The 15,208-nt window shown below is 43.0% G+C and overlaps 1 protein-coding gene across 2 annotated transcripts in view; it reads right to left on the bottom strand.

Annotated features, from left to right (window-relative positions):
- MPPED2 (metallophosphoesterase domain containing 2) overlaps window positions 1-15,208 on the bottom strand; it is a 168,409-nt gene that overhangs the window by 7,329 nt on the left and 145,872 nt on the right. For both annotated transcript variants that reach the window (XM_012649582.1, XM_012649581.1), the window contains exon 5: window positions 213-328. In XM_012649582.1, the coding sequence (XP_012505036.1) occupies window positions 213-328 (116 nt within the window). The remainder of the gene's footprint in view (window positions 1-212; window positions 329-15,208) is intronic.

Genomic DNA, 15,208 nt, shown 5'->3' with positions numbered 1-15,208 from the left:
TAAATCAAAAAATTTAATTTCAAGAACACCTGTAAGCCCAGCAGAACTGCTGAGTTTAATTATCATACTGGGTTTCTTTAAAGACATTGACTTTTCTTTTTGTATTCACTTTTTTTTTTTTGGAGGAAAATGATTATGTCCCTGAAGTATTATTCATTATGCTTGGAAAAAAGGCCTCTCGGATGACAAAGGACAACCTTTGCTTCACTTACCTAGAGGAGGTCCATGTGTCATGAGTATGTCGATGCCCTCTGGGATGAGGTTCCACTTGTCCAGCAGAGACTGACCTCTGGGCAGGTTAAAGCCCCATCCATTAAACCACGGGGTCCTTTGGGGGAGATAATGCACATGGTATCAGGCCAGCAGAGCCACGTCTCTGCGCTGCAATATTTCTCTCTCGCACATTCCCCCACGGTTTGCATTGCTCTCTTTTCTCTTTTTGATGGTTGGCCCTGGCAGCGGGATGCTTTTTTGTTGACTGCTTCAAAACCGATCCATGTGAAAGCAAGCGTGAAGCCTACGAATTGTTCCACTAGAAAGGGGCACAGGAGCCTTTACAGTGGAGACTGTCCCAGCAGGCCTCTATCAAAATCTTGACAATGCTTTGTCTTCCCCCAAATCTCAGTGCTTCTTCAGATACCCAGCCCCGATCCAAAGCATTTCCACCCTTCCTATAGTGCCTCAGAGCTAAGAATTTCTGCAGCACTCCTTCTCCCTCCCCATCGCTAGGGAACTACTTCACCGGAAAGATGCTTACTAAAGTCCTTGGAGAAAAGAACAAGCGCTCAGAGGCAGAAACCTCTGTCCATTGAGATGTTTTTAATATCCCGGACTGAGATTTCTGAAAAAATATGGGGACCCTGAAATGTGAGAAGGAGCATAGTGAACAAAAAGCAAATGTGGACTTTTTTCTCCTGCCACCAAAGAGAAGATCTGGGGGACATCCCTAGTCACTCTGGAATACTCTCCTCTGATAATGAATGTGAGCGTTTCACCATCACAGGAACTTCTGCTCCAGGAATGAGTTTCTGAGGTTAATGCTCTATGGAAAAGGAAAGGAAGTCTTTGTCCATCCCAGAAGCATTTCTAATTAGAGCCGAACAGGTCTCTACTGTTTATAATACAGGTAATGGAAGAATGATTGATTTTTCTCTACAAATATTATAGGCTAAATCACATTAGATCTAAGCAGTTCCCAGTATTGTCTTAGTCCCAAACATCTAGATATAACCATCATCCTTTGAAACCGTTCTCTTTTGTTCTGTGTGCAAATTCCAGTTTGCTAGGGCATATACATGTAAAAGACAAGTCAGTTTTCCTGCTAAGCCCAACTTTCCCCTTCAGCTTAACCTGCCCCTTCCATGCCAAATGAAAGAGGTGACCCTTTGTACATGGGGACCCTAACCTTGCCAGTCACAGCTAATCAACCGGAGCACACTCTTAAAGACAGTCATTGCCCAGACTGATCAGATTCTCTCAAGAATTTGAACTCAGATACACCGACACAGCTTTCGTTTGGTGGTGGACACATATAGTCAAGGCAGAGGTAGAAGGACGGCAATTGAAAGCCATGCGAAAATCCACGTTACAGGTGACAACCTCAGTTCCTACTGAGGTGGTTGAGAGAGAAAGTTCCAGAGAGAAGAGACTATGTGGCCACAGTCAGAAAAGAAAGTATCTGACTTATTTCCTGACTACTCTCCAAGTCTCTAAGCCATGCTCAGGGTGCTCACCTGTGAGAATAATAATATAAGAGTGATTGTTACCATAGCTATTGTTTGTTTACTGCTTACTCTGTGTCGAGGTACTATTCTAAGCACTTTATTTGTAGTAACACATTTAAACCTCACAGCAAACTCATGAAGTGGGTACTATTATCATCCCCACTTTGTAATGAGCAAACTGAGGCAGAGAGAGGTCAGGTAAACACAATTAATACCTTGGATATAAACCCACAAAGTTTGGTTCCAAAATCTATATTTGGCCACCAAGCAATCCCTCTTCTAACATACTACCTGAATTAACTTATTACTTGCCCTGAGTGAGACATTTCTGTATGCTTTATGTTTGAGTATCTTGTTGCTTGAAGCCAAATGAGCTCTAAACTGAAATAACATATCAATTTCATGGTCCTGAAATCTAGTTATAACACGGGGGAGTGGAAACTTGTTGTGTTTGTCTGTTCAGATCTTTCTCCCTTCTTTTGGTGACAACATCTGAATTTCCTTTGGAGGACCACTCCTCCCACTCAGTACATGTGCTTCTGGTAAGGCTGACTCCATCTCTGCTCTAGGATGAGGCAAATATTGCATCTTCCTGAACAGTGATCAGCTTAGGGATGTACATATGCCCCAACTTGGGTCAATGAGGGCTATCCTCAGGATTTTACTGGTGCTACCCAAAAAGAGGCCATGGTTTCCTCTCTGGGATATCTGAATCTCAAGACCTATGTAAGCCTGGAATCACCTGGGAGCTAGCTTAGCCACCATGCAGGTAGCCCCTGTTTGAGAAGCAAACCACCACAAAGAAATCCAAGACAAGAAAGAGAAGGCTCTGATGATATTGTTGGACATACGGATCCAGCTGTGTCTGAAACCAGTTGAACTTTTCCTTCCAAACATAAGAGCCAATAAAGTCCTTTTCTTTTTATTAACTTGAGTTAGGTCTTGTTTCTCAAATTGAAAGAATTCTAATATGTAAAATAATTGTATGTAGTGTACCTATGGTAGGCAATGATGCCCCCACTACCAAATGTCCATGTCCTAATCCCTGGAACCTGTGAATATGTTACTTTACATGGCAAAGGGGAATTAAGGTCACTGATGGAATTCAGATGACCATAAAATAGGGAGCACATCCTGCATTATCCAGGTGGGCCCAATGTAACCACATGGGTCCCTAAAAGTGGAAGAGGGAGGTGGAAGAAAAGATCAGAATGACGCAATGTGAGAGGGACTCAACCTGCTGTTGCTGGCTTTGAAGACGGAAGAAGAGCACCAGAAGCCAGGGGATGTGGGCAGCCTCTAGAAGCTGGAAAAGGTAAGGAAAGAAAACCAAACCTCCCGCAGAACCTACAGAAAGGAACGCAGCCCTGCTGATACCTGCATTTCAGTCCAGCGAGACCCGTGTCAGGCTTCTGACCAATCTATTTGTAAGATAAATATGCGTTGTTTGAAACCACTAAATTTGTGGTGATTTACAGCAGAAATGGAAAACTAATCCAGTACCTACAATGCCTGAGCTGACTACAGAATACAGGGACCGTGTGTGGCCGTGGGCCTTACTTGGTGAGTAGCAGATGCTCAGGTAGCACAGCCCCTCCAAGCCACGCTGTCCTGATCAGCTAGTTGTGATGCTTTTGCAATCCTTTGAGGAGAAGGCAGTGCTGTCTTACCCTAGTCTTTCTCAGAAGCGCGAAGCCTCTCAGGCCTGGGGATAATGCCTGCTAGACCCTTGTAGAGGGCGACTAGTCAGTCTTATTCTCTATTATCTTCTAAGACTCCCTGTCCTCAGGTTCTTAGACATTTTCATTAACATCTAAAGTAGAGCTTTCCTAGTTTGGGATGTTCATCCTTCTCTTTAATTTTACAATGACCCTCATCCAAGATTTGTCTTAAAAGTAAAAAATGAAACAAATAGGCAACTTCAAAACCCAATGAAAATTCAGTGAGCATTTCAGCCAAAAAGAGACAGAGACAAAAATAAGCAAAAACATCTGTTTTCCTAGATTTTGAAAACAAGCTCGTGGGCCTATGGTTCTTGTCTGGATGGCCAATAAGGAAGATTTTAAAAGAGTTCCACGTACACCCAAATAGTTGGTACAGTGAGGGGCTCCGATTTCACTCTCAGTCTTTTTGAGAATAGTCAGCCTCTGAACCCTTAAGACACCCAGAGTCGAAGGAACAGGACTTAATATTTTCAGTCTTTCCAGTTTTCCCGTGTAGAATTTTCTTTTGGAACCCCACAGCCATATTCCCCCAGGAAACGCTGTTTTATAAGTGCTCTGTAAAAGATAAGACAAACTCATGGTGTGTAGATACCCCAAATTTCATTTGGTTAATGTTAAGCTTATGACAAAATCCAGAAGTTTCCAAGATAAGGGTAAAAGGTTAAAAATGTCTGGCTTCTATTTTGACTCAAATCTGTACGTATATGAGAGTGAGTGCAGTTAAGTTATAGGAAAAAGAACATTTATCAAGTCCCTGATGATATGCTTTACACGGAGCTTTTACATAGATTATTGAATTTAATTCTTCACGGCAATTTTTAAGCTAGGTATCATCAGCTCTATTTTAAGCTAAAAACCTGAAGATTGGTGATATCAAGGAACTTGTCCATGTTCCCAGGACTAGTAAGTAGAAACAAAATTTGAACCCAGATCTGCTGGCTCCACAGTCTGTGTTCTTCCCTTGCACAATGCTGACTAAAACCTTCTAGCCCAATTTCAGCTTTGGCTCACACGTATGTAAAGTAAAAACATGGCTGCTCCATACAGTTTCTTAGGGTGTGCACTGCACAACTCCAGGAGGTACTATGGCATTGTGCAATCGAGGTAGCCCTTAGTAAAAACATGGTGTGATATGGCCTTTCTGGGCTCTTTCCATTCCTCTATATCTTCTAGGTAAGGTCTTTCCACAAGACAGTGACACACAATGGGGGAAAAGCTGGCTAGTGATAGGCTCTAGAATTATCCCAGCAAGGCATAATATATGGGGCATAGAGAAGTGGGGAGACGTGTGTGCTAATTCTCATTCTGGCATCAATCCACTAGCTCATTTGGACCATATGTAAGAGAAGGACCCTCACTGGTTGAGTTTCCTCATCTGAGAAATAAACGAGTGGGTGGACTCAATTACTGGATTTCAAGATTACTTGTAGGCTGTAGAAAGCTTATGCAGAAGCCCGGTATGCAAAGCAGGCAAATGCAAAGGGGTTCTTGCCATGGGACTGGGAAGAAGGGACTCGGAGCCTGCTCACTCACTCCTTTTTACTATCCTACATCTCTGAGCACAGCTGGCCAAACCTGGTGCTTGATGATCTTTTATGATCTAAATATCCTAATGTTTTATAATTTTGTGCAGATTATCAATATTCTCAGTAATTGCTGTGAATTGCTCTCAGTGAATTACCTAAATTGCCTGTGAGGGACCAAGTCCAGTGTGGGAGAAGTATCTGTACAGAGCAGAGGCTGAACATGTCAGCATCAATGAATAATGCTTTATCCAGTTGAGTTTCAACCTGAAACACAAAACCCCAGCAGCGAGCCCATCAGGGGATCATTGGAAAATATGTGCAGGGCCAACCTCCAGAGACCCACAATGGGTTTTGTTCTGTAGCAATGGGGAGCAAGGGAAAAGGGGGGAAGGGGGGAGGGAGGAATCCAAGGGAACAATGTCTATTGCCTTAGCCAAGGACTTAATAATTAGCTGTGACTAACAAATACCACATGGGAACCAACTTGTAAGAAAATGTCCCACAAAGTACCCTATTGCCAGTGGGCCAAGCTGAGCCTGCAACCCATCCCCTCCCAGGGAGGCATCAGAAAACCCTGGAAGGAAGGGAGCAACTTCATCTGCCTAAAGCCACTGGACCGAAGACTCAGATGGATAGAAGCTGGGGATGCTTTCAAGGCACCCTCCCCCTTGCTCTTGAAATCATAGGCACTTGGCCTCTCTGGGCTAGAATTCCAGGGGCAGGGGCTAAGGGAGTTAACATAGGCAGAATTTGTTCCAAACAATGTCAATACAAAACAGGTTTTCTCTATGGAAGTTGAAATGAAATCGCTGCAAAGGTCATCTCTGTTTGCAGTACACAGTGTGGTGGCGTAGGAAGAAGGGAGCTGCCAGCCGTAAATCTGGGGAGGCTCAGACAGGCAAATGGCTGTTTACTCCCCTACAAACTCCAGTGGGGGCTAGGCATGTCCTAGGAAAGCAGGATTTGGAAGCAGGAAGTTGGTGCTTGTTGTGCTCAGGTGAGCTACTGGTGTTACAGGTCAGTGCTCACAAATTCAAAATGGACAGACAGGTCCTGAGCTGGCTGCATCACAAAGACTCGGGTTCTTATTAATATGGTGTCCTGGGCGCCTTCTGCAACCATTAAGGATTGGAAGCCCTGGGGCAGCTCCACTGGGGTTCTACATAGAAGCTGTGATGGGAAAAGTGCAAGGGCTCACGAAACACCCAGGCTTTTAGGAGCTGGCAGGCTGGCGGTGCCACCTAGTGCCATGAGGACCTAGAGGCGCTATAAAAGTTAGCTATTCTTATTTTGCAGGCAGTGGTTAAAAGCGTGGATTATGGAGTGAAACAGACCCATGTTCAAGTTCGAGGTCTGCCACTTACTGGCTTCTCTGAACTTCAGTTTTCTCATCTTTCAAATAAAAACAGAATATCTGCCTATGTGGATAAAGTTAGCTAACTTACGTAAAATTTTTGGCAGAGTACTGGCACAGAGTGTTAACGTGCAGCTTTTAATGTATGTATGATATGTATTATCAATATACATGAATGTGTGTATATACATGTACACACAGAGTTGCTCATATGTTTTCTTCCTAGAATTTCCCAAGTAACAGCTCATCAAATCATAGACCCTCCTGCTCCAGACTTCTGAAAAAGTCCCTGATAAATAGGCAAGCATTACTAGGTGGCTAGACAGAGCCTGATCTCCTCCGACTGAATACTTATTAAAAGGCACTTCCTCGTTCACTTTTGAGTGGAAGTTTTTCAGAGAGGCATTCGCTCACTTGCCCGCTCACTGGCTCAGCCTTGCATAGACAACCCTGTGGAATGCAAGAGCAGAGCACGGGGCAAACCGGTTAGTCAAGGCTGCTTAGCAGGCTAGTACAGGTGGTTAGATTTTGACAAGATCTTAAATTGGGGAAGTTTAGAGATGGGGTTACCTTGGGTCCTTGGAATATTTATAATAGGGGGCACAGAGAGGTTCACTGGAGGAATTGACAAGCTACTAATTAATGCATCACTGCTGCCTGGCACCTCCATTAAGCAAAACTCAGAAAGCAGGAGCCAATTTTCACATGCACGTTCTTTTCTAAATGGTAGCCCTTCCGAATTGCAGCCTTCTTCACGCCTGGCACTCTCAGCCGCCAGTGGCCCCTCTCCGACTGCACAGCACACCAGGTCCAGGAGAAGCTAATTTAACCACCGCTGGTTAAAATCATACTGCACTTCACAGTGCCTTTCACATGCCATGAAGCTGTCATGATAATTCTTGATCTCTAGTTCACCTGACAGCTCAGCCCTCCCTTGACTGCAAAGCTTCCCTGTCAGTTAGAAATAGCAGTTTCCCTGGCACCAGATGTGTCATCCTGAATATCCAGATGAAAGGCAGACACCTGCCCCCTGCTCCCTCCCCGCCCTGCCTCGTTTTCCCTTCTTAGCTCTGGATTTTGTTTAAGAAGGCAGCCTTCTCCCCACCACCCTCAAGTCCCTCCACCTGGCAGCTGGGAAGTTACTCTTCCGTGCAATTAAAGAGATGGCTTGTGTTAGCCCACAGAGCACCTTTGCACCGTGTGCAGCAGAGAGACGCACACACCAATTGGCATTGCTGGGAGAGGGAGGGAAAACTTAACTTCAGGGCAGGATTTCCACCCCTGTGCAGCTGCTTGGGAAGCCTGCCCAGCCCCGACCACGGGCTCAGCTGCCTCCAAAGGGCAGTGCCGGCTTCTCTCTCACCAGCTGTCTAGTCCCATCTCCTCGCTATGACTTTGTAGCTTGGTCTTTCATTATGAGGTCCGTGGGATGAAAAGAGATACTGTATTGATAAAGGGCAGGCCTGGGTGAATAATGCGGTCTGTGTGTTGTGGACAGAAAAAGAACAAATCGTGCCTGAGGTAGTCACCTGAGCCCCATGAGCTGAGCACGGGGGCTTCTTAAACCAAGGCAGTACATGCTGCAGTCTTTACAAACACACCAACTGTGACCCCCTTTTTGTAACTAATAAAGAACAAGTATCAGAATTAAGCCTCTGTTATCCATTCTCCCTTCTCCTACTGCAAAGGAGGTGGCATAAGAGGAATTTGTCTTAGAAACCAAGAAACAAAAGACACCATGACCTGTTTTCGAACTTGGTGTGCTCTGAATTATTAAAAATAATAGTGTCTGCCCAGCCCTCCAAAGCATACCTCCTTTAATCTTGTAAACAAGTTCATAGCAGGGAGAGAAATACTTTCAATCCGTCTCCTTCCATATGGCTGTGAGGAAGACCATGCCCATCCTTCATGCAAAGAGAGGCTGACAGGGTGGAGGAAGACCATGGCAGGACTTCTGTGTCAGTGGGCAGGTGAAGCAGATTGGGCATGCCCTGGTGCTTACAGAAGTGGCTCTTTGTTTTGCTGCTGAGGAAATCAGAGGACGAGGTACCACATTGCACTCGGTTAGAACGAGGGCTGGCCCTGCTCAGACCTGGGACCCTGATGAGAGGAAAGGCCCTGAACTGGGCAGCCCCCAATGGGATCTGCACTGATGTCCAAGCCCTGGCAGGGAGAATTCCCCAAAGAGGACATCACAGCCCCATCATCCAGGTTTGAAAGCAAAAGGGAGGCTTAATAGATAGTGGCAAGTAGGTAGAGTAGCCTTTGTCTCTTTTATTTCCTTTTTTGTGGTGATCTTTTTCTATTGTGATAAAATATACATAACACACAATTTACCATTTTAAGTACATAATCCAGTAACATTAAGTACATCCACAATGTTGTGCAACCATCACCTTCATCCATCTCCAAAATTTTTTCATTATCCCAAATAGAAGCTCTGTACTTAAACACTAACCTCCCATTCCCCCCACCACAGTCCCTAGTAACCACTATTATACTTTGTATCTCAATGAATTTGGCCACTCTGGATACCTTACATAAGTGGAATCGGACAATAATTGTCCTTTCGTGTCTGGCTTATTTCATGTTGCATGATGTTGTCAAGGTTCATCCATGTCGTAGCATGTGTTAGAAACTCATTCCTTTTTATGGCTGAATGATACCCCACTGTGTGGGCAGGCAGTATTCATTTTCTCATCTAAGGTTTCTGAATGCCCTGTACGTGCCAGGCACTAAGCTTGGCCATGGGGACATGTGGATAAAGAGTCCCCGTCCCTTTCCTTGTGAAGCGCACAGTTATTGGGTTGAAAGCCCAGCGAGCTTGGGCTGGGTGAGGTACTTCCCGGGGCATATTCTCATTCAACAGACATCACCTGGATGCCAATGATGGGTGAGGTTCTGGCAAGGGAGGTGCTGAGAAAACAACTGAATTTCCAAAACAAATGTTCTGAGTTTCCAGAACAAATTCACAGCCAGCCATTTCATAGGTAAAGTCGCCTTGGACAGAAGTCTTTAAACTTTGGCCTTCTTTTCTAAATAATCTAATTTCAGAGGAGCTTGGGGAACATCTGAACGACGTGAGGATTAACTCAGCAGTTCCAAATGCAGACTGGCCCCAAGGTCAGGAGGTGACTGGGGCATCTGTGACAGGACTGGGGGAGGGGGCCCTTCCATTTCCTCCTATGCATTCCCTAATAAGACTCTGCAGCTGAAACCAGGACCACAAAACACAAAACCACATCCTACTAGAGACAGCCTGCGAGAGCAGTGTGTGTCGCATGCCTGGCTGGCTCCAAAGCACAGGACGAACCGGACAGGCAAAGAGGTGGGAAGACTGCCAAGTGCTCCGGAACCTCAGCAGAGAACACCTGTGCCTCCCCTCCCCCCTTTCCTACCCTTCATACGCCTCACAGGATTCAAGCAGGTAGAGACTGTTTTTCTAACTTAGATTTCCCAAAAGAATAAGAAAAAGAGGAGAAGTAGATTCAGGATTAGCTGGAGTTTGTCTGGTTACCTAGTGAACTCTCAAGAATTGATGTTAATGAATAAGGATGGACTGATGAAATCTCTGCCCCCAAATAGAGAATAATACACAATTTTATTGTTTTAGTTCAGAATGCGTTTGTGTGTGTGTGTTGTTACACATTTATGTTGCCAATGCTGGTTTCTTTTGTATACTATTTCATATTCTGGGGCATCAAAGAGGCATAGCTGGGGAGGATTTCACTGCTACCTGAAAAATAAAATATACCCAAAAAGATAATTGATAAGTAGACAATAAAATACTATGCAGCCATTAAACACAGGGCAGATTGGAAGCTCAATGACTTCAGTCTGATTCACTACTGTGTTCCCATCACCTGGCACAGAGCAAGGGCTTAAGTATTTGTCAGCTGAATTAAGAATGAGTGGGCCGGGTGTGGTGGCTCACGCCTGTAATCTAGCACTCTGGGAGGCCGAGGCGGGCGGATTGTTTGAGCTCAGGAGTTCGAAACCAGTCTGAGCAAGAGCGAGACCCCGTCTCTACTAAAAATAGAAAGAAATTAATCGGACAACTAAAAATATATAGAAAAAATTAGCCGGGCCTGGTGGTGCATGCCTGTAGTCCCAGCTACTCGGGAGGCTGAGGCAGAAGGATTGCTTGAGCCCAGGAGTGTGAGGTTGCTGTGAGCTAGGCTGACGCCACGGCACTCACTCTAGCCCAGGCAAAAAGAGTGAGACTCTGTCTCAAAAAAAAAAAAAAAAAAAAGAATGAGTGTTCATGAAGGGTTTGCAACTTCATGAGAAAACATATATTCCTTGATGGCCAGTGGAAAAGCAAAGTATTAGCATAAATTCAAGCATGTAAAAAATACTTAGAAAAAAAGAAACAGACCAACATGCCCAATGGCTATCCTGGGGGGTGTAGGGATTATGAGTGATTTTTTTTCCTTTCTTTCTATTTGTCTATTATTTTTTATGTTTTCTATAATGACTACATATCATTTGGAAAGAAAAAAAAATATCCATTGTGAAACCCTCCATACAGGTGGAACATGAAGGAAAATTTGGAGAATTCAGAATCTACTTAGACTCTACTCTTTGGCTGCAAGGCAATTTCCTCCAGGGGGTAGGGAAATTGGTGGATTTGGGGGGCTTTTGCTCAGGAAGCTGACATAGGGCCAACCTTCTTTCTCTCTACTCCCCATTTCTACTTGTGGGAACAGAAAGGCATCTTCAGCAGCTGAAGTCTTATATCCCAAATGAAACTGAAGTCTTATCCCAACCAGATGGCAGGTTGGGGAAGGGTGGGGCTTTGCCTCAGGTAATTCAATACACATTTACTGAGCACCTACTTGGTGACAGGCACCACTCTGTTGATGGTACACATCTGTCATCTGACTGAGAAATTTCAGTTTAAATGTAGATAACATTATATATCTGCATACCACTTTGCTTATTACAAATCATTCTTACATTTATTAGTTCACAATAACCCTAAGAGGTGAGCAAGATATTAATTGTAGGGAAAACAAGGTACAGACATGGGAATTTTAGTGACTTGCCACAGGTCACCTATGCTGAGGTGGCATAAACAGGTCTTTGTAGTGAAATGATTAAGTAAGCAGGGGTAAAAATTAGACAGGTCTGGATTATATTCCCAACTGCTTTCTACTTAGCAATGGGACCTTGGCAAGTTCATCCATCTGACCTCAGTTTTCTCATCTATAAAATAGAGATAAGGATACCAACCACACAAGTTTGTTGTGAAGATTAAATGTGATAATGTATGTAACATATTTAGCAGAGAGTCTGCTCTATATTAAGAATTAAATGATAACTCTTGTGTTCATCATCATGAATGTTAACATCATTGTAAATATTAATGTCATCAACCCCTTGGTTTGTGTTCCCTAATTATCTTCTTCATATCACCACAAAGTTTACCTTCCTTCCACTTTTCAGATTTAGAATGTGGACATCAAAGAATTGAGTGGATCCATCACAAAAGCACTGGGATGATGGCATTTGATATGGGTGGGCCGGCTTTGAATAATGGGAAGACATTGACTTGAGAGTTGGAAGACAGGAGTTCCAGGCATGGCTCTTTCAACTAACTTGCCATGTAATCAGGAGCAAGTTCCCTCTCTGAATTCCTGCTTCTTCACCTGTGAAATGGGGATAAAAATTCCTATGAAATTTGCAAGACTGTCAAATTCCTGTATAATTTGAGTTGCAAATAAAAAGAAAGCACCTTCTGATGAAATGTCTTCAAATTCCCACGTCATTTCTTGTCTGTGTGGCCTGTTTGTGCTGTTTGGAAGCTCAGAGGAATTGGGATAAGTGACAAATAGGTCAGATGTAAGTTAAAGTGTCGGCCCCATTTATCTGCCATTCTGGCTCTAAACGACTAGCTTCGGTCCAGACCGATTTAGTAATGCGAGAAAACTGTGACTGCAAACAGGCGGTACACACAGTCAGAAGAGTAAAAAGCTTAAGCTGCCCCTTCAATTCAGAGGTTAAAGTAAGCACACAGACCTGGTGTCTCCCTCACTTCTTGCCAGCCAACCATATATTATTAATTGGGCTCAGCAAACATTATTGAGTGCCTTCTACTGCAGAACTCTCTGGAAAGGTGCTCTGGGGAGATCTAAATACAAAGCGAGGCAAAGCCCCGCCCTTCCCCAACCTGCCATCTGGTTGGGATAACAAGATCGTCAGAGGCAAAATTGTCTCCCCTATCTCTGCCCATTAAAATTTCACTGAGCCCTCAAGGCTCAACTCATAATTAGATTTTCCCCAAGAAGCTTTCCCCAATCCCCTCATCCCTTTGCTTAACCCTCATTTCTGGCGTTTATCAGACTCTGTATTTTTATTGGCTTACGTGTGTGTTTTAAAAAAAAAAATTTATTTCCCACCTCACGTCAACAAGCATTTGAGTCCAAGTTGTGTTATGGGTATGTCTATCTTCCCCAGTGAATTGTGAACCATGTCCTATTTATCTTGGTGTCCCCCAAGATCTAGCACAGGGCCTGACACAAAATAGATGTCAAGAAAATATTCATAATAATGAAAAAAGGCAAGACAGTTTAGCATAAGTGCCCAAGGGATTGAGCCGATAATATGTGTGGCTGGAGGTTAGGATAGGGCAAGACAGATTGAGGTTGGGCTTTTAAAAAGCAAAGGCCATTTAAAAATACTGGATTAGATATGTCACAGGCCTGTGTGGCCCAGTGTGACAGCCACATGTGGCTACAGAGCACTTGAAATGTAACTAGTCTGAACTGAGATGCGTTATTAAGTGTGAAACATACACTGGATGTTAGATACTTCATCCAAACAAAAGAATGTGAAAATATCTTAATAGTTTTTACACTGAATACATGTTTAAACGATAATATTTTGGATAATCGGGTTAAGCAAAATATGATATTTAAATGAATTTTACTATTTTCCTTTAAAGGTTTTCAAGTGGCTACCAGAAAATTTTAAATTACTTATGTGATTCAGGTTATATTTACAATGGACAATGCTGTCACAAGCCGTTTAAACACTTATACTACCATTCATAATTGCTGTTTAGAAGTTACATCCTAATGAAATAATCCAAAAGTAAATTGAAATGCTATGAACAAAGTCGTTCACTACAGTGTCATTTTTAAGACCAAAATATTAGAAACAGTTATATTCTAAACTCTGAATAAAAACGGAATGGTTAAGAAAATTACCATTGTTGGACTATCCAATAAAATATATATTGATACTACGTAAACATTAATTGTGAAGACTAGGTAGCAACACAGAACATTCTTAACATAAAATGTTGCTTGAAAAAAGAAAAATGAGCCCACAGCACACAATGCACACTGTATCGGAGTCTGTGCAATCTGCACGTGGGCGTGTTCTTTCATTCACTCATCATAAATTTTCACAACTATTACTGCACCTGTATTCAGGAAAGGTCAGAACCGGAGACGAAAGGGGATGGGGCAGCAGCCAGGTAAACAGACAATCGTATGTAAAAATAGAAACATATGCAAGGTGAGATGATCACCTGAAGTCACGCCTAGGTTTTCCCGAGCTAAGCAATGGCTGGGGAAAATGTGAAGAAAAACAAGGAAGCTATTCTTTTGGTCAGGTGTGATATGGGTTTTTCCTCAAATTCCCAAGCTTTCTTGGATTTTTGCCTTGAAAAGGCAGACTGGAGATTAACATCTGACTCCACGTTGAGCCTCTGGCACCGAGCGCGTGTTCACTGTTGGCTGCGTGAGGAACGAGGTAGTGCTTAACCAGTGAGGCTCTGGGGTCAGGCCTGGGTCTGAACCGGCTCTAACACCTCCAGAGGTGTGAACTCTGAGTTGCTGTACCTCTCTGAGTCTCAGTTTCCCCACGTGTAAAATGGAGATAATTATAGCATCTACTTCACGGATACATTGTTGAGAACATTAAATGAAATAATCCACAGAAAGCTCTTAGCAGAGTGCTTGTCACATAATAAGCACTAAAGAAATGCTGGCTTTTTTATTATTATTATTGTGATGATTAGGAGAGTAGCTTGATATGTAACCAATCAGACTGATAAAGCAGAAGAGTGGAACCTGCCTGGTCCCTACGCTACATTCTAGTTGTTCTGGGTCACTTACTTTCAGTTTCTAGTGTATTAATACGGTCATTGAATTTACTCGACCGAGGTTTCTTCTTCACTTTTTAATGCCTTGAAGGATGATGAAATTATAAATGTTCTATATAATGTGATATCGAAATAATTTAACCAGAGATTATTTAGGTCCGCTGTCTTTCACCCAGCAGCATAACTTACAAAAGCCAGACTGCACCCTCATTTCAAATTTCACTTTATTCCTTCTGAGGGAGTCTCTCATTTGGTTCCAATCTATTCAGTCAGAAGAGTAAGCACAATTTACCAATCTTCAGGTAACCTCTCATTAGTCAAAAACAAAACCAGGTCAATTGCTTTGTTGTGTCTTAAAGTGATCCTGATGGATTCAAGAAATCTTGAAAACAAACATTTCATTCTTTTAATACTCAGCCCTGCTCTGTTCTCTTATTACTAAGCAAGTTTGCACGCAAACAGACTCTGTTTTATAAATAGAACATTGTTCAAGGTTTTCTAGAGGTGTCTGCTAAAAATAGAGAGGGTTATAGTTTACTTCTTTATAGCTTTCAAAACAAAACAAAACAGCCCGAGCTTAACTAAATGTGTTATATTTCATTTTTGAAAGGTATCTTTGTGTGAGCCAGGTTTGATTTCTTGAAATGAAATTCCCCAGAAGTTAGATTTCCTATGTTTATACAAGGTGTGCCTGTGTAAAGTAACGACACCACAGTGTTTGGGTTTGTTTTTTTTTAAAAACATATGCCCTCAGAATGAATACAACT

Source organism: Propithecus coquereli, unplaced genomic scaffold, assembly GCF_000956105.1.
Source record: "Propithecus coquereli isolate 6110/MARCELLA unplaced genomic scaffold, Pcoq_1.0 Scaffold30, whole genome shotgun sequence".
Classification (NCBI taxonomy): domain Eukaryota; kingdom Metazoa; phylum Chordata; class Mammalia; order Primates; family Indriidae; genus Propithecus; species Propithecus coquereli.
Note: the sequence above shows the minus strand (reverse complement) of the source record. Positions and strands in the feature narration are given on the sequence as shown.